This window comes from Chiloscyllium punctatum, chromosome 9 (genome assembly GCF_047496795.1).
Source record: "Chiloscyllium punctatum isolate Juve2018m chromosome 9, sChiPun1.3, whole genome shotgun sequence".
Lineage (NCBI taxonomy): Eukaryota > Metazoa > Chordata > Chondrichthyes > Orectolobiformes > Hemiscylliidae > Chiloscyllium > Chiloscyllium punctatum.
In genome coordinates, this window is record NC_092747.1 from 108,679,375 (window position 1) to 108,702,981 (window position 23,607).

The window sequence follows — 23,607 nt, forward strand, 5'->3', positions numbered from 1 at the left end:
CAGTTTTAGTTAAGTTAATTGTTTGCATGTTTCAAACTGTATTGAATGCCCTGGATACAGCTTGTATTTCAATGCAAGCAGCCTTTAGGGCAGCTTCAATGGAATTTTCATTTTCTTAAAAAAAACTTGTAGATTTTTGTGATGGCCTTATCTAAAGCTGTTTTAAAACAAATAATGAAATGACTGCATGTAGTAAATGCAAAATTTCTCTATATATGATTTAAAAGAACACATTAACAAGTAACAATTAATATGAAAGGATTGTTTAGTAGTAAATAATTAGATCAACTCTGATTTGACATCTTTAAAGCAATGGTTTCTCTTGATGTTTACTTCCTTGTGTAGTGTTGAGTTTGCACAGATTTTAAGCTACTGTTTCCTTTTTGTTGGTAGTAACTGGTTGCCACCACTAGTAAACCTCCCAAACTATTGGTCCTGCCGTCAATTAAAATAATCAAATGTTGTAATCTGTCCAGGCTGTATTGAATACATGTATGCAATTATTTGATTAAAGCCAAATTTGATTTTTGGCTGTTAATTAAAAATAGAAAAACAGATTAATGTTTGGCTATTCTCATCCTAATTGCCTTTTAGAATTCTGCTGCGTACAGGACATTAATTCAGCCCACTCTGCCCATTTGTGCCCATGATGCTACTGTACCCTTTATTGAATGAGCTCACAAGTCTGTTGTGTGGCACTGTATCAAGCCCCTTTTGTTAGTCCATTTATACCAGAACAGCATTATCCACATCAACCCTTTCTGTTACCTCTGTTTTTTTTTAAAAAAAAGCTCGAAGTAACTTAAGCATTTCCACTTTCCATGCTGGCTCTTCCCAGTCAACCTACCTTTTTCTGTGTAATGACTAATTCCATTCTAAATAATTGATACTGGGACTTCCCTGCCAGTGATTTAAATTAATATGATGATCTTTTGAATATCCAGTTGCAATGGAAATGTGAATTTTATCTGCAGTAATTGACTCATTTTAATAGATGTAAACTTTCAAAAAAGCTTGTCCAAACTTTGTTTATTTGCAAAATATTGAAGCATTGATTAAATGGCTATCAGTACTTCATTGATATGACATTAGATAAATGAAGTATTCCACTGCAATACAAATTTACTAAATATGATTCATGTACAATTGTTAATGCTTGGTATAAAGTATTTGCACTTTAAAATCTGTACAACAAATTATTCTGTAAAATTTTTAAGTAACCTCTGATAATTTAACTGCATAAAAATTAATCTGTTACTTCTGTAAATATTTACAACAAACACATTTAACAAGATTGTATATTACAAATCTATTCTTTGTACTACATTTAATAAAATAGTGTTGTATAATGTCTAAAATAAAGTCTTTAATATTTTTGCGTCAGTTAGCTCAGTCAGTTAACCGTCTAGAATGTGGTACTGAATGATTGATTGCTTGCCAACCACACATGTTCAATCATAGTCATCGAGATGTATAGCACAAAAACAGACCCTCCAGTCTAACTTGTCCATGTCGATCAGATATCCTAAACTCGTCTAATCCCATTTGACAGCACCAGGCCCATATCCCTCTAAACCCATCCAGATGCCTTTTAAATGTTGTAATTGTACCAGCCTCTACCACTTCCTCTGACAGCTCATTCCATACACGCACACCCTCAGTGTGAAAAAGTTGCCCCTTAGGTTCCTTTTACATTTTACCCCCCCTCAGGAAGCTTGCCTCCTTGCTTTGCCCGGCTTGATTTGGAGTATGCCTTTCAGGCTGTAGAACCAATTTTCTCTCTCTTTCCCATGGAGAGACTCCTATGGTACTTTATGAACTAAGGCTGATTACCATTGTTATTATTCTTTAATATTTCACAAATATGACTGTTTTGCTACCTAATCCTTTGAGCTTGGTTCAGAATAATGTGCAACCAAATATGCTTGGAATGAAATTGCCACCCAGCTTCACTCTTCCTAATTGCGACTGTCACAAAGGACATTAAAACTCCGTCTTCAATGTGTGCATTCATTGTGTTTTGTCACTTGTTCTGCACTTCATTGTTTGAGATAATTGTGTCCCTTGAATTATCAGTAGGACTTCTATAAAAACAAAAGATCTTTCAACTTGGTATAAAAATAAATGCTTAGAAATTAATACTTTAATAAAGTAGAAGTGGAATGATGAGCGTTTTGAGATTTGAACTGAACCTCTCAGTATTAAAACTAACTGACATGGAAGGGTTTTTGTATCTGTTTTCAAGATCTTGGCTTTATGATCTAGCACTAACCGTGCATTCTTAATACTTTGTTTTCCTCTTCCCCCAAATTCACCTTTCTAAATGTTCCACTGCATGATGGCAGGGTCGGTGTTTTGCATGACTCCACCAGCTACAACTGTTGGTAGGTTTCATCTTTTTGTTTCAATACCTTGAATGTAATCAATATATGATGAGCATTTTTTAATTCAGCCTAGATACTTACTTTTACCATGGGGGAGAAAGCTACAAAATATAGAGTTGAATCTTCAGAGCATTTCTTCGGTTAACCTGAATTTGAAGAAATTAATTTTAACATAGAATTTAACTTGTTTATCTGTTTTTCACTTCAATTTTGAACTAAAATTTTAATCATCTTGTCCATTTTTGTTAGAACAATTAAGAGTTGGGGTAAGGTAAATTATAATTTTGTGCAGCAGAAATTGGTGTATCAAACTACAGCATGCATTGTTTTGATTGATTTGACTTTTTACAATTGACCTTTGGGACAGAGATTGGCTGAGAACCTTTTGGTTGTAACAGCCCAAACAATGCTTATAATCAGCATTCATAATCTGTAGATTGTGAGGCAGTAGTTGAAAATGGAATACTTATTAATATTGGTGTGAAATCTAATTTTTTTTTCCTAATAATAACCTTCTATATGTAAATATCTCTTTAAGCATCTTTGTTTTACTTGATAACATTGAATCTATCCTAAGTAAGTTAGAAAATCGAGTCTTAATATATTATGTATCGGAGTCTCCCAGAGAAGTTCAGGAAGGTGCATTCTTAAAAATTTCTTACTACAAAATTACAACTTTTAAAAAATAACCTAACGTGGGCACTATTTACTTTATTTGATCTATCTTTTGTTAAAAGATTTAAGTCCATAACATTGAAGTAATACCATGAGATGGGAGAAAAGTTGAAGAGTATTTTTCCCATGTCCCCTAGCTTCCTTTTGTATGTTCTCTGGGAAACCCTGATTATGTTGGCATTGGTCCTTTTTAATTGTGATTGTAATAAGCTTTTTTCCTTTCTCTTTTTTTTAATTTTCTCCCATGCTTCCTTGCTTTGCATTATGATTGCATGTCACCTGCTGGTGTAACCTCCTCCTCCCTCCACGATGGCTTTCTGCTATGTGATATCTGCCATGCCCAAAAATACAACACATGCAATGGTTGCCATGTGCCGCACCCTTCTGTTCATTGCTTCCATGGTTCCCTTCCTGAAAGTACCCTTGATGCACAGTGCTACGCCCGCCACTGTCTCTGCAGCAACAACACCTGCCACAAGCGTTCCCTTCGCCGCAGCAGCTACAGCCAATCAGGTTTGCTCCTTTTACAGCTTTCTTTCATAAACCCACCGCCCCTCCCCTTGCAACTCTAAATGAGCGCTCACCAGAAAACCTTCTAAAGTCTCACCAGATTTGTATATTACCTGATTGCTGCAAAGCCAAATTGAATAATTGCAGCAGGCGCTTGTTTAGAGTTGTTTATTTTTCCCAGACAACAGTATGTTTTTGTGTGTTCTGTGCTGCATTATTTTTCATTAATTTCAACCTCGCTGTACTAATCACATTTTTTAGTTAAGTTCATTAAAACAGTGTTGCAATGTTGCGCCATGCAGCAAAACATAATTTATTAAGTAAATATTTTGATGTGAACATTGAAGTTGGAAAATACTTTAGTACTTCTTAGTAAGTTCCTTTTATTCCTGAACATGCCACCCACTTCAGTGATTTTATTTTTAAAATACTGTAATCTTAATTTTTGATTTTGTAATTAAATCAAATGGCGTGTTGAGTTAGTACTGTCTTATATTGACAGATGTATATAGGGTAAAAAACCTTCTTGTGTTTTAAACTTTTGTTTACAAGAAATTGATTATTCAGTTGAAGCAGAAGGGTAATTTGTAAGTCACAAAGTTACTTGTACTTCAAGTCCATTGCCTTCAATGGATGGGTTTGATTCGTAAAACAAGTTTATTTTTGTGTGGACCCTCGTTCAAGGGGAAGGTAGCAAGTTGCTGTCACCAATCCTGCTGGACATTTGTAAAAATTTTGTCAGCAGTCAGCAAGAATTCCACCTGTTCGTCATAACCTTTCCTGCTGATGAAGAGAAGGCAACTCCGGCTCATTATCAGGGCCTGCAACACAATTTATTCCAAGATTTTCTATCTCTTGATAGCTGTATTAATCTTGTTTCTGAACCTCAACATCTGTTTGCTAATGCAATTGTGGGCGGCACAGTGGTTAGCACTGTTGCCTCACAGCGCCAGAGACCCGGGTTCATTCCTGCCTGACTGTGTGGAGTTTGCATATTCTCCCCGTGTCTGCGTGGGTTTCCTCCGGGTGCTCCGGTTTCCTCCCACGGTCCAAAAATGTGCAGGTTAGATGAATTGGCCATGCTAAGTTGCCCGTAGTGTTAGGTGAAGGGGTAAATGTAGGGGAATGGGTCTGGGTGGGTTGCACTTCAGCGAGTCGGTGTGGACTTGTTTGGCTGAAGGGCCTGTTTCCACACTGTAATCTAATCTAATCTAAAAAAAACTGTTTTTATAGCCTCTTTAATATACATCCTGTACTGGAGCAGTAGCAAACAATATTTTTTTGGCAGGGCACATAAGGGCAGATGGCCAAACATATACTCCAAGGGATAGTTTTGAAAGGTGGAAAGATACCTGAGATCCTTGGTGGCAGAAGGCACAACAGTAGTGGAGCATTTAAATCCCAGTGCACAAGAAACCATAGTTGGAAGAATGTGGGTATTTCAGAGGTTGAAAGGGTGAGAAGATTCTAGGTAGAGGAGGTCCAGGCCACACGGGGATTTGAAAATGAGGATCAGAATTTTAAAATAAAGACATTGCTTAAGCAGAAGCTAGTATATGTCTGTGAGCACAGAGCTAATAGCTGAACAGGGCTATGTGCAAGATAGAGCTCAGATTACATTTGCAGAGAGTAGAGTGTGGGTAGCCAGCCTGGTGTGCATTATTGTCAAGCATTGAAACAACAAAAGCATGAATGAGGACTTCAGCAAAAGAAAAAGCAATAGGGATAGGTAGGAGAGTTTGCCAGCGTCATTTCAGTGGAGTTGACAGTGTTAGCGATGGTGTAGCATTGGGGCCACAGCTCTGTCAAATATGACACCACAGTTTCAAATTGCTCACAATTGCCAGGGAAGCTATATATTTGGTAACTAGTAAACAATTAGTTATAGGAAAAATGATTAAGATCTTCTCAGTATTTCGTCGGAGGAATTTCTGTTCATAGTGTCAAACAAGCAGCTGTATAATTCAAGAGTGATCAAGAGAGATGGTTATTAGATAAAGATGGCTGTGGTCAATATTCATATGAGATCAATGCTTTTTTACAGATATTGTTGCTGTGGGGAAGAACGTAGATGAGAAATAAAGGCCTAATGTTAGATCTCTAGGTGACCCCACAGGTATTAGTGCAGAAAACAATAGAGAAGTCAATGCAGGAGTATAATGAGAAGCCAGTGAATTCAGAGTGTAACTAGACAAACTAGAGAGATAAGAATTGTATTATGTGTGTGCAATTCCACTCAACTGACCAATCCTGTGGAGATATTGCAAGAAAATTGTGTTCAACCGTTCTGAGGTGCATAGTTTCTCATGGACGCAGTCACATATTTGTAACTTTGGGAACCATTTCAATCTGGTGTCAGGGACAAAAGACATGATTCAAGCACAAAGTTCCAGGAAAGATGGGCTTGGATTTGGGAGGTAAAAAAAAGGACTGCAGATGCTGGAAACCAGACTCTAGATTAGAGTGGTGCTGGAAAAGCGTAGCAGGTCAGGCAGCATCCGAGGAGCAGGAAAATCGACGTTTCGGGCAAAAGCCCTTCATCAAGAATAGAGGCAGGGTACCTGCGGAGTGGAGAGATAAATGAGAGGGGAGTGGGGGTGGGGAGAAAGTAGCAAAGAGTACAATAGGTGAATGGGGGTGGGATGGAGGTGATAGGTCAGAGAGGAGGGTGGAGCGGATAGGTGGAAAGGAAGATAAGCAGGTAGGGACAGGTCATGTGGATGGTGCGGAGCTGGGGTGAGATGGGGGAAGGGAAAATGAGGAAACTGGTGAAATCCACATTGATACCATGGGGTTGAAGTGTTCTGAGGCGTTCTTCCTCCAGGCGTCGGGTGGTGAGAGAGCGGCGGTGGAGGAGGCCCAGGACCTGCATGTCCTCGGCAGAGTGGGAGGGGGGGGGGGAGTTGAAATGTTGAGCCACAGGGCAGTGGGGTTGATTTGGTGCGGGTGTCCCGGAGATGTTCCCTAAAGTGCTCTGCTCGGAGGCATTCAGTCTCCCCAATATAGAGGAGACTGCATTGGGAGCAATGGATACAAAAAATGATATTGATGGATGTGCAGGTCAAACTTTGGATGTGGAAGACTCCTTTGGGGCCTTGGAGGGAGATGAGGGAGGAGGTGTGGGCGCAGGTTTTGCAATTCCTGCGGTGGCAGGGAAGGGTGCCAGGAAGGGACAGTGAGTTGTTGGGGGGCGTGGACCTGACCAGGTAGTCACAGAGAGAACGGTCTTTGCGGAAAGCGGAAATGGGTGGGGAGGAAAATATATCCCTGGTGGTGGGGTCCGTTTGGAGGTGGCGTAAATGTCGTCAGATGATGTGGTTTATACGAAGTTTGGTCGAGTGGAAGGTGAGGACCAGGGGTGTTCTGTCCTTGTTACAGCTTGAGGGGTGGGGTTTGAGGGCAGAGGGGTAGGGTGTGGATGAGATGCGTTGGAGGGCATCTTTAACCACATGGGAAGGGAAATTGTAGTCTCTAAAGAAGGAGGCCATCTGGTGTGTTCTGTGGTGGAACTGGTCCTCCTCGGAGCAGATACGGCGGAGGCAGAGGAATTGGGAATACAGGATGGCAGATTTTTGTAGGAGGTAGGGTGGGTAATCCAGATAGCTTTGGGAGTCAGTGGATTTGTAAAAAAAAAAGTCAGTGTCAAGTCGGTTGTCATTAATGGAGATGGAGAGATCCAGGACGGGAAGGGAGGTGCCAGAGATAGTCCAGGTGAATTTAAGGTTGGGATGGAATGTGTTGGTGGGAGCACGAGATGGCGCCAATGCAGTTATCAATGTAGCGGAGGAAGAGGTGGGGTGTGGTGCTGGTGTAACTACAGAAGATGGACTGTTCTACGTAGCCAACAAAGAGACAGGCACAGCTGGGGCTCATATGGGTGCCTGCGGCTATCCCTTTGGTCTGGAGGAAGTGGGAGGATTCGAAGGAGAAATTAAGGGTGATGACCAGTTCAGCCAAACGAATGAGTGTGTCGGTGGAAGGGTACTGTTTGGGATGTCGGGAGAGGAAGAAACTGAGGGCTTGGAGGCCCTGGTCATGGCGGATGGAGGTGTAGAGGGATTGGATATCCATGGTGAAGATGAGGCGTTAGGGGCCGGGGAAATGGAAGTCTTGGAGGAGGTGGAGGGCATGGATGGTGTCTCGAACATATGTGGGGAGTTCCTGGACTAGGGGGGTTGGGACAGCGTCGAGGTAGGTAAAGGTGAGGTCGGTGGGGCAGGAGTATGCTGAGATAGTGGGTCGGCCAGGATGATCAGGCTTGTGGATTTTGGGAAGGAGGTAGAATCGGGCAGTGCGGAATTCCCGGACTATGAGGTTGGAAGCTGTGGTTGGGAGATCTCCTGAGGTGATGAGGTTCTGTATGGTCTGGGAGATGACAGTTTGGTGATGGGGGGGAGGTGGGGGTCATGGTCGAGGTGGCGCTAGGAGGAGGTGTCATCGAGTTGGCATTTGGATTTGGGAAGGACCAGCACTGTTCAAGAATTTTGCAGAGAAGGTAAAAATGAGGTTATAAATGCAGCAGTAATTTGCAAAAAATATGTAAAAAGGGATTTTTGAGTACAGCAACAATGAGGTTAGAAGAAGTGAGCGGTAGTACATGAGGGAAAACCATGAACAATTTCAGCTCAGTTGGAAGTCATGAGGAAAGTTGGGTGGTTGGTGGGTGGCACGGTGGCACAGTGGTTAGCACTGCTGCCTCACAGAGCCAGAGACCCGGGTTCAATTCCCGCCTCGGGCGACTGACTGTGTGGAGTTTGCACATTCTCCCCGTGTCTGCGTGGGTTTCCTCCCACAGTCCAAAGATGTGCAGGTTAGGTGAATTGGCCATGCTAAATTGCCCGTAGTGTTAGGTAAGGGATAAATGTAGGGGTATGGGTGGGTTGTGCTTCGGCGGGTTGGTGTGGACTTGTTGGGCCGAAGGGCCTGTTTCCATACTGTAATGTAATCTAATCTAATCTAATCTAATCTAATGACAATGGGATCAGGAGCTTGGTCTTAGGACAGTTTGAGTTCAGAAAGTGCATGAAAGCAAGTAAAGATGCTAGGATGGATTATTAATCAAAACTACCAAAAGTATAGGTCTTCATATTGATTCCTTCGGCACTTACAGATACTTACCTTTGTCATCCAGACATTACTTCCTGCCCCATTCACCTGCTTTCCAGTTCCAATTTCCAATATTTGAATTTTTATCCACATCACAGTGGTAATCTTTCACTTGGAATTTTGCCAGAAAGGTTTTATTAAAAATCTCAGTTCAGTGTAAGTTATCATTAAGCATTAAAAGCAGCAAAGTTAATGCCCAAAATGTAGAAAACTGAAGAGTTAACATGTTGTTTTGAGACTACATCTCAACAGCATTGCATACGTCTTTTGAACTTAGTATACCAGCACTACTGCTGATTTGCACTTTTGAAGTCTTGGTATTCTTTGGTGTGTTTTCTGGAGGTCTAGTGGCAATTCTTCATTATTAACACACTTACCACATATGATTTTTTTTGTCCCAAGTTGACTGATGATGCCAAATGTTATTTTGCTCCTATGTGGTTCACTTTAGTGATAGTGATAGGAATTAGTTTCTCTCCCATTGTGATCTACAGTCAAAATAATCTTAACAAATCACCCTGATGATTAAATGTGAAGCTTCATAATGCTTTGTCTTTTGGACTCTTCTGGTTATCATCTATATAAATATCCTTTATAATATTTAACTACAGTCATGCATGGTTATGAACCACATTTTTGTTCCTACCCATTAGATGAAATTTACACAATAGTCCCAAATTTCCACACCAAAGTTTATGTTCCAGAAAAGCTTCCACCGCCCTCTTTTGTCTAGCTCTATCAATGTATGATACACCATTCCTTTCAGCTTTGTGTGTTTATCTACCTTCCCTCTAAATGAACTTGTTACTTGCCTCTGATACTTAGTGGTAAAAAGTTCTGCATTTTCATTGCATTCTGTGTTGAGAGGTTTTGCCTGAATTCGTTATTGAGTTTATTAGTGACTATATGTTATCTCGATGGCCCCTCATTTTGATCTCTCCCTATGTGGAAATATTTTCTCTGCATCTACCCTAAAGATATGTCAGGTTATTCTTTCAGCTTTCTCTTTCCAAGGGAAAAGAGCACTGTTCTGTTAATTCTTTCATTATGGTTCTAACTTTTCAATACTGAAATCATCCTTTTCTTTGCATCACCTTTTAGTGCCTCTACATCCTTTTCATAATATGGAAATCAGATTGTGTACACAACTCAAAATGTGATCAAACCAAAGTTGAGAACATGCTGAACATAATTTCTCTGCTTTTCAGTTCTGGCTGTTGGGAATGAATCGCCACATTTAGTGATTTGTGTATCTGTATCCCAAGACTTCCTTGCTCATCAACTCCAGATACACGTTTATTTTCCAAGCCTCTGTGGTTTCCTTATTCTTGCTGTCAAAATTTGCCATCTCACACTTGGCTAGATTGAAATTCACTTGTCAAATAATGCGCTTCCTGTAGGTTTAATATTGTCAGATTTTCTCACTGCCTTGCTCTGTATTTTCAATGTAATGCCCCCACAAACTTTGAAATTATGCTTCAGCTTCACAGGCCCAAATCATTTGAGTGTAAGAGATAACATTTATTTCCAGACATTCGATTAATAACATGATGGTATTATTACTTAAATCTATGACATTATTGAATATTAATAGAACTCAACTTTTTTGTGAAATTATTTATGAAAGATACAGAGGAACCTGGAGTATCCAGAGGACATGGGCAGGGAGTATTTCATCCAGTTCATCGAATGCCAGATAACACAGTTTAGCCAAGCATCGGGACCTTGCAATTTTGCCGGATAAGCCAAAATTCAGATAGTTGAAAGCGGGATAATTGAGGTTCCTCTGGTATTTACATTTTGAAATTACAATAGTCATTCTTCTGTAACCGCAAGGTTTCCATTCCTGAAAACTCTCTCAAATCATGAATTTGCAAAAGTGCAGCTTATTAACTATTGTAAAAATAGGGTTAGCTTCCCAAATGGTAAGTTTTGTTTTGATTAAAGTAAAATAATAAATACTAAGACTTCTGAAATAAAATTTAATATTAACAGAATAAAATACTAAAAACAATTGTGGTGTATTGTAACTCACCAATAAAGATGAGAAAAATCGGTGTATTGGGCTACATGTTGTTAGGGAAACTTATTGGCAGTTAGTGTGTAGTAGAGGGTAGATGGTGCAGATGTGCCACCTTCCCACCAAACTCCCCTGTAAATGTGCCAGCCTCCTCTACCTCCACCTGACAGATGCCCTCAAACTGTTCACTCTCCTGAGCACCTATGCCCCTGCTCATGGAGGGCTGCGAGGGAAGAGCTGCATACTAGACGTGTTGGAGAGTGAGATCGTCATGTAAGTAATTGCTAATCAGCGAGTTTTGCCCATAGCTTTGAATTATTGGTAACTTATTTTTGACACAAAAAGGTGAATTCATGATTCATAATTTTGTAGATATGGAGGAATGACCATCTAATACAAAATTCTCTTCGTTGCGTGAAAATATTTGGATAATGTAAGGTGAACCTTTCTTCCCTAAATATTCTAATGAGCAATTTAAAGAAATTAAAATGTATTGCAGAATTTGTACAAATAACTTCAAAACTGCCCTCTACTACTGGCACGACAGCCATCATTCGATATGTTGCCAATGCTCAAGGTTAAATGTGCTTGTTACTTTTAACATTATCCCATTCTGATAATATTTTTGGACTCTGACTGGGTGGGAGAAAACAGTTTTATTTCATCTTTAAAACATAGTAAGCAATCAACTTACATGACAATATAGATCCCATTGAGCAACAAAATGTTCCAGAACATTTCTTCACTGTTCTTCATGAATCATTGTTTATTATCATAGGTGATTGGTTATTTAAGGTTTCTTAAATTTATATTTTTGGAATTTACTGTGGGTTTCAATGCATGTTGCTAAAACAGTGCAATTTTATGACTGCATCTGAAAGCAGAACTGTAATGTACAACAATGAAGCAGATATTTAACAGTTGTGACGTGGGGAGATCTAACTTTGTAATTTCTTTTTAAGTAAAGCATTTCTTTTTGTTGGTGACCAAAAGATCATATCCCTATCTGATGGATTTTGTTTTTGTTTTAAAAACTGCACTACAACACAACTTATTCTTGTATTAATGGAAATAAAGCAAAATTTCAAAGGAATTGAGCCAGGGTGCCTGGCACTGTGAGGCAGCAGTGCTAACCACTGAGACACTGTGATGCAACCTATAGCAAACAACCTGTAACTTAAAAATATTATCATACAATTGGTTTATGTTTGTTCCAATGGCAGGGGGGTAAACAAAATACATTTCAAATCGACCAATGGTAAATATCAGATCGATTGAAAGTGATATTTGTGTTTCTGACTACTTTGATCCTTTGAGTGGTTCCTGACTTTATCAAGCTGAGCTGCAAGTTTACATCATACTGGATATTTTACCTGGAACTGACTTTATAAGTTTCAATTGCACGACTTGGATGCAAACCAATAAAATAATGCATGCAATTTAATACCTTTAAAACTTGTAAAGCAGCTGAAAACTTTCCAAAAATTATTTTAGTTTTGGCCGTTGTCTCAAGAATTTGCCACAGTAACTTGTGTTTCAAAAGCTTGTAGATGCTTAGCGGTTCCACACTTAACCCGTGTCATGTTTAGTCAATATGACCATAATTTTCCACTGCTTTTGTCAAAGCTTTGTATTGCTTTTGCAGCTATGTCGAGTTTGCATGTCTTATTATTGATTTACATAGGGCAACAACATTTTAAATTTGCCCAGGATTCCTGTCAAGCTTTGTATAAGTTATTTTTGGAAGTGCACTGTTACATACAGTTGTCTTCCACACATACCCACCCCACTGCAATCCCTGTCATTGTGCTACTTGGGTTACTACTTACTACAGCTAATTTTAGAAAATACATGGAAATTAGTGTTGAAATTTATCAAGTGCACATCATTGACAATGGATTGCAGAAAGTTCCCAAGTTGTTAGTTTGGATTTCTAATACAGAACATTTTCACAGCTGTGCGTATTTTAAACCTGTCTATGCAAATGTTCAGTCTTAAATCCAATGGTGATTCGAACACCGTAACAAAACCAACTGATCACAATCATGTAAAGTCAATAGAGAATTAAGCTGAAAGCTGCAAAGTCTGAATCTGCATTTTTGGTGTCTCCTTTGTGTTGTGTTTAAGACTGCCTGTTTCTGTCATTGCAATACAAAACCAAACTGAGCACTATTTGTTAGCTTGTTATACTGACCTACCCTCTTCCCCTGTGCTATGTCTTTCAACTAACTTTGTGCTCAACCTGCTAATTCCCTACCTTTTGTCGAAGTGAGTGGAAGCTTTGCCCAACTGTCGTGACTTCAATTCGGGCCACTGTTCTTGCCTAAACTGCTGCTTTCTGAAACATGGGAAAGGTATGCTATAGCGATTTGGCTAGATTTGTTTTTCTTTCATTTTTAAACTTGGGCGGGGACTGCTGCTATTATGCTTGCTAAGTTCATGTTTTATTCTGTAATTATGTTAATGAGTGTAGCTGCCTGTGGTATTGAACTAGTCAGAAGTGATCAATGTACTGAAGTCAGCACATCGCTCATAACTGCCAGCATAAGCTTAAAGCTTTTGACAGCTGTTGTATGAAAATTACAATCTGATCATGAGCACTAATATTTCATGTTCTTTTTAAAAATGTTTATTGAATAAGAGTTTTACATAGCACTGGAGTGATTTTAAAGTACTAGAGAAATATAAACTCTGAAAATATCAACAGTCGTCATATTAATGAAATGTCTGGCATGCATATTGACCACCACAGTTTAACTGCTAATTTGTTGTTGTTTTTCTAGAAAGGTTTGCAGTTAATAAAACACAAATTTGAAGAGTTTGTAAGTTTTTTAAATTAGATTCCCTGCAGTGTGGAAACAGGCCCTTTGGCCCAACAAGTCCACCTCAACCCTCCGAAGAGTAAACCACCCAGACCCATTTCCCTCTGACTAATGCACCTAACACTATGGGGCAATTTAGCATGGCCAATTCACCTGCTGTGCACATCTTTGGACTGTGGGAGGAAACCGGAGCACCCAGAGGAAACCCACGCAGACACTAGGAGAATGTGCAAACTCCACACTGACAGTCACCTGAGGCGGGAATTGAACCTGGGACCCTGGTGTTGTGAGGCAGCAGTGCTAACCACTGAGCCACCGTGCCGCCCAGATAATAAAATGGAAAAATTAAATTAGATTAGATTACTTAGTGTGGAAACAGGCCCTTCAGCCCAACAAGTCCACACCGACCTGTCGAAGTGCAACTCACCAAGACTCACTCCACTACGTTCACCCCCGCCCCTAACACCACAGGCAATTTAGCATGGTCAATTCACCTGACCTGCACATGTTTGGACTGTGGGAGGAAACCAAAGCACCCGGAGTAAACCCACACAGACACTGGGAGAATATGCAAACTCCACACAGTCAGTCGCCTGAGGTGGGAATTGAACCCGGGTCTCTGGCGCTGTGAGGCAGCAGTGCTAAAATGTAATAGATTATAATACAAGAGAAATATTGCATTCCTTTAGGAATTAAAAAGAATTAATTTGGAACCCTGCAGGTCCTAGAAATTGGCAATATTGGAGTAATTTTATTCCGAAATTCCAGATATTGAATACCGAATTGAAAGTACAGAGAACCTTGATTATCCAAACGAGATGGGCGGGCACTATTTCATTCAGATAATTGACTATTTGGTTAATTAATTCAATGTCATTCCTCTGGGGCTTGGAGTTTTCTGTTAAGTCTGATCCCTGTTAAGGAGACGAGGCAGTAGCACACCGCATGTGAGCCCCTACCCCTTGCCCTTGTCTGCCCCAAAAGCTGTTCAACACTGCTCCACCTGACCCCAACCCTGTCCAACATCACTCCCCTGCCCTTTCCCCAACACCACCTCCACCTGCCCCCAAACCCACCCAACACCGCCCACCCCCAAACCCTGCTCTTCATAGGATCTGGTCCCCTGTCTGCATGTCTTATATTCATTCTGTCTCCTTATCCCTAATGCAATTAAAATATAATAATTTATCTGTCTCTTTAATATTTTCAATGACATGGCCTCCACAGCCTCCTGTGGTAGAGAATTCCACAGGTTCACCACCCTCTGACTGAAGATATTTTTAATCATCTCTGTCTCAGAGACTGTGAACAACATTCTACTTCTAGTCTATATAGCCTTGGTAGAATTTTATACATTTCAGTCAGATCCGCCTCATCCTTCTATATTGTAATGGATACAGTCAAACCATTCTGTTCTAAAAGAACAGCCCTACCATCCCTACCATAAGCTTAGTGAAGCTTTACTAAAATTTTGGTCGGCATAGGATTTTTTGTTTCAATCCATTTTTGCTATTTTCTCTAACTTTGTTATGCAAAATACTTCTACTCTTTCTGAATTTACCTTCAGTAGTAGTCAAACTGTAGCTGTGATAATTTTGTTTTTCTTTTGGGATGCTGGTGTGTACCTCCTGGTACACCTCTGATTATATTTTTTAATTTATTCTTTCATGGAAGATGAACATTGCTGGGAAGATCGGCAGTTCTTGCCCATTTATTTCCAGCCTCTAGGGACTGTCTGTGTGGAGTTTGCACATTCTCCCCATGTCTGCGTGGATTTCCACCAGGTGCTCTGGTTTCCTCCCACAGTTCAAAAGATGTGCAAGTTAGGTGGATTGGCTATGTTAAATCACCCATAGTGTTCACGGATGTGTAGGTCAGGTGCGTTAGTATGGCAAATGCAGGGTTGCGGGGATGAGTCTGGGTGGGATGATCTTTGGACGGTTGGTGTGGACTTTTTGGGCTAAATGGCCTATTTCCACATGATGGGGATTCTATCCTGAACTGCCCTTGAACTGATTGGCTTGTCAAGTCAGTTCAGAGACTGATTACAGCCACTTTGGGCCTGGATGTGTATAGGCCCAGATCAGGTAAGGATAGCAAATTTCCTTCCCAAACAGGCAGTAATGAACTACATGGGATTTTTACAGCATTACTGGTTTCATAATCACCATAGCTCTGCTCCTCTTCTTGGTATGCTACCCCCTTGAGCAATATGTGGAGTAGCAGGGAAGTTGGAAAATTTGACAAATTAAGAAGATTGGAATCTGAACATCAAGAAATATTTTTCAATTTCCCCTTAATGTTTGAATGTCAACTTAAGAGCTTGGTGATCAACAGCGACTATCTTGTTTCTATTGTTTGCATCTTATTATTAGATCAATTCACCTTGTTTACATGGCAATTCCAATTATCCAGTCCTTCACTGAAAACCCTAGATAGCAGTAATTCCTAACATGGGGTCAGAGCAGTTACTTGGTGGCAGCTGTTTGTTCTCCAGACCTTCATTCAACTCTGTCTTTATCACAGCTGTATGGACACCATTAATCACCACCACCCCCCCGCACCACCCCTTTTAATCCATGGTAGCAGCAAACTATCACCCTCGCCGCTCTGTCTCAAATCTCTCATCGCTTCAGTCTTCCACTTTGGAGCTCAGACAACAGACATCTACACAAGATGCACCTTGTGGCTCTTAGCTTCATTACTTAGCACTCAGTTGCTCTGTGCTTACGTGGAGGTTGCCATCCTCTGTGTGGTTTTGTTTTTCAGTGCAGAAGCTCTTTAATGCTAAGTTATAGGCTTTCATCTTCTGGCTTGTATTGTTTTTTAGTGCAGAGAGGCATAAGCAGCTTGTCATGGTTTGGAAAGATGAGCAGTGAAGGCCTGGACATGTCACTGAATGGCATGTGCCCTGCTACATCAGTGCTATGCCTATACATTTTGTAGCAAACGGACTGCATGTGCTTCAACCAAATAGCCATGTCTGAATGTCAAAGGGGACTTTCCTTCGTGAAGTGAAGGGAAACTATGGGCAGTAAGGAGGTGTCACCATAGTCAGAAAAGGAGCCTATCAGAAACTTATCCAGTCAGTCAGATGTTTGATCCTACAGAAGCCCTGGATCTGTGTCTTTGCATTCCAGGTTAGGGTCATGGTCAACCTTACAGGTTATCCAGCGATTACAAGTACATCAGCTGGGGCACCATGGGAAAAATCAATTCTGGAGCTGTGCAGGCATCATTCCCAGTTCTGCATTCTCAATTGGACCTGTCCTCACAAGTATAGATCTGTAAGGTTATGGTTACTCCTGAGGAGGGGGGGAGGTGGTGGTGAGGAGGAGGGGGAGCGAGGGCATTAATGATCAAAGGATTTATCAGAGACCTCCATGGTGTCTACAGAAAGTGGGAAACCTCAACCTGAGAATAGGGTTTGTTGGACTGGGATGCTGTGGGAATGATTACAGTGAAAGGACACAATTGAAAATAAAAGGGTTAGATCTCAGAGCGTCAGAGAGGATGGGGAGCTATTGAAGGGGATTGGGGGAAAGAGTTCACAAGTCTCTATTATTCTATCTTGTACATGGCCAGCAAAGCCTTGACAGTACGCAAAGCGAAGGGTCCTGGGGATAAACTGGGAACAATTTTTGGTCTTGTAAATTGGCTGAATGGAAAAGAGGAACGTCATTGGGGCCACAGAGACAGCAACATAAAAGGGAATGAGAAGGTGTTTGGGAGGTTGGGGTTTCGTGCTACATCCTGGCTAAACCCTGCAAGTCACTCTCAAAAGCGCAAAGAGTTAAAATCTTGTTGTCACTGATCCACAGCCAACTGAGCAATAATGATGCAAAATAGTTGCCACCACATGGAGTGGAGAGTGAGTTGCTGTTTTTCTCTTTGTGGATGTTAGTGGAGCACATGCAGAATGAAGTTGTTTGAATTTGAAGACCTGCCAGAGGCAATTGCATTACGCAGGCATTGACAGGTCCTTCATTGTCCAAGAATGAATATTGTAAATTGCAGCCTTAAGCAGTCATGGCCATTACATTGTTCACATTAATTGCTTCACATTAATATGTCAGCTAAACAAATGTAATCCGGTGTCCGTTTGTAAGTATCAGCCAGACATGACATTTCTGAAATATAGCTGACACTGGAAGATGACATTTTGCAGCTTCCACAGTTTAGTGTGCATGCAAGGGCATGGTTTGTTGTGTTCAAGAATGTTTGTTTTTTTTTGGGGGGGTGGACAGTGTTATCATATTAATGTACTACATACCTCAGAACTCTTTATCATGGTATGATATTGATCTTCTTGCGAAGTCTCCATGGCATATAATGTCAGGGTACAACGTGACACTTACTAGGATTTGACAGAAGGACTAGAAGTACCATTAATGAAGGGGTGTTTTCTTTTTGACGCTCTCCATGGATTGTCTCCTTACACATCTGACAACATCACGTGGCTAAAGTAGTATTGCTTCAAATGCAAAGTTGACGGAGAACGCCATTTGAATGTTGTCAGCAAGAATTGCAACTTTCGGCAGTTTCTGCACAGCCTCCAAAGGAAGAAATAGCAGATGAAAATTCTTCATGGATGGTGAGGAAAATGATGCAACCTACATTTAGGATGCTATAGACTGCACACTTTCATTCTTTTGAGACTGCCGTGTCATCAACCTGCAGAATTTGTCCACTCCATCAAAGTTCAAATTATGTGAGAGATTTGGAAGTCTGTATCTGATGTCCTGGGACCTGCCATGACAGAAATTTGAGAATGTCTTCCAAGGTTCTCAGGCCATACAGGGATGGTTGTGTGTAGACTATGGCTACCCCTCGAAATATGGCTGATGAGACCTTTGTGATCTGTTAGGGCCACAGTGGAACCGGCAGAGCTTCCTTAAGATGAGGTTTTGATATCTGAACCCCTCCAGTAGTGTCTTGCAGGCCCAAAAAAAATTTGCTGCATCATGTGGTGTGCTTATGCCCTTCGCAGCTAAAGGGTTAATGTCATGGACAGAGGGGAAATGAAGGACCAATAGCCACCTTATGAGAATCAGAACTCTGACTGGAAGGGACATTCCATAAGAGTATCATATGTGAGAAGCCATAGAGAATCTAATTGAAATCCACATGGGGCGAGAAACCTCTGCTTCGTGCAAAAGGCCTGTGGACCTGTTTATTTTTTCAGTACTTGACCTACTCTGTTGCTGAATAAATGATTATCTATTTGTGCACTAGATATCTCTGGATCATCCCACTTTCAAGTATCCATACATTACAGGCCCTATTTGCCTTTGAGAGAGAAAGCAGCCGTTACTGAGACTGAGCAATATCATTGTCGTCTTTTACAGTTTTTACCATATCAGCATTTGATATCAAATGTTGTTTAGTGATGCTTCTCATAATGAGCAAGAGATTGACAGAAATCCTGAGATATGCCCTTTTGACTCTTCGAACATCAAATGGTCTTCAATATTTCAGTGGGCACATAAATCACTAATGGGCCCTGAAATGCTTTTGTATCCTGTGTGACAGCATTTAACATGAGAGAGGTGCTTTGCACACCTTTTCTCAGCAAACCACTATAATATGAAAGAGAAGTGTCTATAGTCTGCATTAACAGTCTACATAGTGCCACTTACCTGCACATTCTCTCTTTTCAGGTAAGTCGAATTCCTGTTTCCTAAAGTTGAACCTGTGTCTCAACGCTCTCTTCAACTGTGCACTCCAGATCCTAGCTACTTGATACTGAGAGAAATGTTCCTCTCTTGCTTTTGCTTCATTGACTGATCACTTTAAATCTGTGCCTCATGATTACAACAGTAGCTCCCTGTCTACTTTTTCTTTTCCTCCAAGGAAAAACACTCTTGCTTTAGAGAAGTTATCTTGGGGCAAGGATTTACATATTAATCATTCGAAACCTGCATTTTCATTCTAACTGATTTAAAAGCCATCTAGGTTTGTTCAGTATGTTTCCATAAGTTGTATGATCATTTGATCTTTAACTATGAATTCTTTATCCAATGTATTCTCTCTCTTTAGCTGCCTGAGGAAGGAGCCGGGGTGCAAAAGCTTGCAGTTTCAAATAAACCTGTCGGACTAGAACCCAGTGTCATGTGATTTTTGACTTTGTTCAACCCAGTCCAACACTGGCACTTCCACATCCTTTTTATTATTAGTTTCAGGAATGAAGAATTTCATTTTTTGAGTGTTTTTTTTTTCCCCTGCAGTCCTTTCAATTCCTTCTCACCATTTCCAAAGTATGTTACCCAGAACTGGATGTAGTACTATAGCTGATGTCAAACTGGTAACTTGTACAAGTTCAGCATAACCTCCTTGCTCTTGCACTTTGTGCCCATACTAATAAAGCCAAGGCTATTCTATATTAACCATGCTATCAACCTTTCCTGCTACTTTCAATAACTTCTGTATGTATGCGCAGATCCCTCTGCTCCTGCATCTCTTTAGAATTGTTCCCTTTAGTTTATATTGTCTTTTCTATATTCTTGCTACCAAAATGAATAATTTTCCATTTATTTGTATTGAACTTTGTCTGCTACATTCCACCAACCTATATCCATTTGAAAGTCTAAATCATCATTCTTTCAGTTCACCATGCTACCAATTTTCATATCATCTGCAAGCTTAAATTGTGCCCTGCACACTAAAGTTAGTCATTAATATTTATCAAGTAAAGAAAGTCTCATCATTGTTATTTCCCTGGGAAACTCCTCTACAAATCATCCTCCAGTCCAAAAATGATTCATTAACCACTGTTTCCTGTCAGTAATTAATTCTATCCTTGTTCCTACTGTCATAGAGTCTTAGAGGTGTACAGCGTGGAAACAGACCCTTTGGTCCAACTCGTTCATGCCGACCACATTATTCTAACCTAATCTAGTCCCATTTGCCAGCATTTAACCCATATCCCTCTAAACCCTTCCTATTCCTCTACCCATCCAGATGCCATGCCGTTTAAATGTTGTCATTGTACCATCCTCCATCACTTCCTCTGGCAGCTCATTCCATACATACACCACCCTCTGTGTGAAGAAGTTGTCCCTTAGGTCTCTTTTAAATTTCTCCCCTCTCACTCTAAATCTATGCCAGGGAAAAGACCTTGTCTGTTTGGCCTTTCCATGCCCCTCATGATGTTATAAAACTCCAAGGTCACCCCTCAGCCTCTGATGTTCCAGGGAAAACAGCCCCAGCCTATTCAGCTGCTCCCTATAGCTTCAATCCTGATAACATTTGTAAATCTTTTCATGAACCCTTTCAAGTTTCATAACATCTTTCCTATAGCAGGGAGACCAGAATTGCACACAATATTCCAAAAATGGCCTAACCAATGTCCTGCACAGCCACAATATGACCTCCCAACTCCTATACTCCATACTCTATCCAATAAAGGAAAGCATACCAAACTCCTCCTTCACTATCCTATCTACCTATGACTCCACTTTCAAGGAATTATGAACCTGTACTCCAAGGTCTCTTTGTTCAACAACACCCCAGGACCTTATCATTAAGTCTAAAAGTCCTGCTCTGATTTGCCTTTCCAAAATGTAGCAACTCCCATTTATCTAATTTAAAATCCATCTGCTGCTCCTCAGCCCATTGGCCCATCTGATCAAGATCCCCTTGTACTCTGAGGTAACCTTCACTGTCCACTACATCTCCAATTGTGATGTCATCTGCAAACTTACTAACTATGCTTCCTATGTTCACATCCAAATCATTTATATAAATGACGAAAAGCAGTGGTCCTTTTTATTCAAACAGCCTTAACCTTGCTTACCATTCTGTTGTGTGGCAACGTATCAGACATCTTATGGAAATCAATACACACCACATTGACATTACTCTAGTGAACCCTCTGTTGTCTAGCTTAATCAACTTTGGGCTTTCTGACATGATGCGTCCTTAAGAAATCCATGCTATCTTTCTTTAATTTACTGACATTTGTGTATATGACTCTTAATTTTAACCCAAATTATTGTTTCTAGTTGGTTCCCATCACTGAAGTTAAATTGATTGACATTTTGAACTGCAGAATATATGGCTAGCACTCATATATAGTAGTGTGCCAATATTATACTACACAATGTAATTATCCTTCAGCTTCAGTGCTGTAGGGAGGACTGAGTTTAGAGTTCTGGGCTCTGATCTTGGCAAAACAACACATGGTGCCAGTTTTTGCAGGAGATAGGCTTTTCTGGTGTGTTACTGTACTAGGTAAGAAGTCACTGAGGTGCCTGCTTCTTATGTCATCCTTGTCACCACATCTAAGCACCAGTTGATATATTCTATTCACAGAGTAATTCAGTGACTTGGCTACCTTTTTCAGAAGATCATTGTCTTCCCCAGCTCCACCCCCATCCCATTCCTCTTTTCTTCCCCAACCATTCCTAATTAGGATGTTTACTTGCTATCATTTGTTATACTGCACTACTATATTAATTTAACTATGATGTTTAATCTATTCTGCTGATGTTTTCAATTTTAAAATTTGGTTACAGCTCTGCTTGGAATGGTTTACAGGACAAGTACTGGGAAAGGGTTGGGAAACAGATTTATTTTAGTTGGCAATTAAAAGGAGACTGAGTGTGATTGAACTAGGAGAAAATGAGGACTGCAGATGCTGGAGATCAGAGTCAAAGAGTACAGTGTTAGAAAAGCATAGCCGGTCAGGTAGAGTCCACGGAGCAAGAGAGTCAACTTTTTGCGCATAAGGGCTTATTCCCTAAACATTGACTCTCCTCCTCAGATGCTGCCTGGCCGGCTGTGCTTTTTTAATACCACACTCTTTGACTCTGAGTCTGATTGAACACATTGGTGTATTTCCTTGTCACCAATATTGTTCTGATTGGTTTTGCGATTCTGTCGCAGATTCATAGAATAATCCTGGAATTAACTATTTAACTTTAAACATGATGATTTGTTCTATTGCAGTAACCATAAGACATAGGAGTGGAAGTAAGGCCATTCGGCCCATCGAGTCCACTCCGCTATTCGATCATGGCTGCTGGGCACTTCAACTCCACTTACCTGCATTCTCCCCGTAGCCCTTAATTCCCCGAGACAACAAGAATCTATCAATCTCTGCCTTGAAGACATTTAGCGTCATCATACCCATCAACTCCCGAGTATTTCAAAACCCTTACCTCCTTACTCTTTAGTGATCTAGACTTCACAGCTCTGTGGGATAGGGAATTCCAATTACAGTCCTCTGAGAGATGAAATACATTTGCATCTGAGTTATAAGTGTCCCTTTTTTTTCTGTAACTAGAACCACAGGATTGTTAAATTGCCAAAGGAGGTCATTCAGCCATCATGCCTGAACCTGTGCGATTACCTATGTCCCTGATTCCTACTGGTAGAAACATATTCTCAACATTTACCCTGTCAATGCCAGTACATCCTTTCTTGAATACAGCGACCAAAACTGAGTGTGTGTATCATGAGGAGTATACAGACAAGAATTTACTCGTAAAACTATGAGCAGGATAGTGAAGGCGGCATTTGGTATGCTTCCCTTCATTGATCAGTGCATTGAGTATAGGAGTTGGGAAGTCATGTTGTGGTTATTCAAGACATTGGTTAGGCCACTACTGGAATATTGTGTGCAAGTCTGGTCCCCCTGCTTTAGGAAGGATGTTGTGAAACTTGCAAGAGTTCAAAAAAGATTCACAAGGATGTTGCCAGGGTTGAAGGGTTTGAGCTGTCGGGAGATAGACTGGGCTGTTTTCCCTGGAGCGTCTGAGGCAATGGGGTGACCTTATAACGATTAATAAAATCATGAAGAGCATTGATAGGATAAATAGACAAGGTCTTTTCCTCAAGAACTGGCACCCAAAACTAGAGGGCATTGGTTTAACATGAGGGGTAAGATTTAAAAGGGACCTAAGGAGCAATTTTTTTCATGCAGAGGGTAATGAACTGCGAAAAGAAATGGTGGAGGCTAGTACAATTGCAACATTTAAAAGGTATCTGGATGGGTTTACACCGAAATGGGCCAAGTGCTGGCAAATGGGACTAGATTTATTTAGGCTTTTTGGTTGGCATGGACAAGTTGGACTGAAGGGTCTGTTTC

At 40.6% G+C, this 23,607-nt stretch overlaps 1 protein-coding gene across 7 annotated transcripts in view; it reads left to right on the forward strand.

Annotated features, from left to right (window-relative positions):
* Positions 1-23,607, forward strand: part of mbnl2 (muscleblind-like splicing regulator 2) — a 128,924-nt gene that overhangs the window by 97,913 nt on the left and 7,404 nt on the right. For 5 of the 7 annotated variants that reach the window (XM_072578004.1, XM_072578010.1, XM_072578005.1 and 2 more), the window contains one exon: positions 2,346-2,384. In XM_072578004.1, the coding sequence (XP_072434105.1) occupies positions 2,346-2,384 (39 nt within the window). Of the gene's footprint in view, positions 1-2,345; positions 2,385-3,477; positions 3,573-23,607 lie in introns of all 7 variants that reach the window. The other 2 variants (XM_072578009.1, XM_072578011.1) reach the window with 1 other exon arrangement.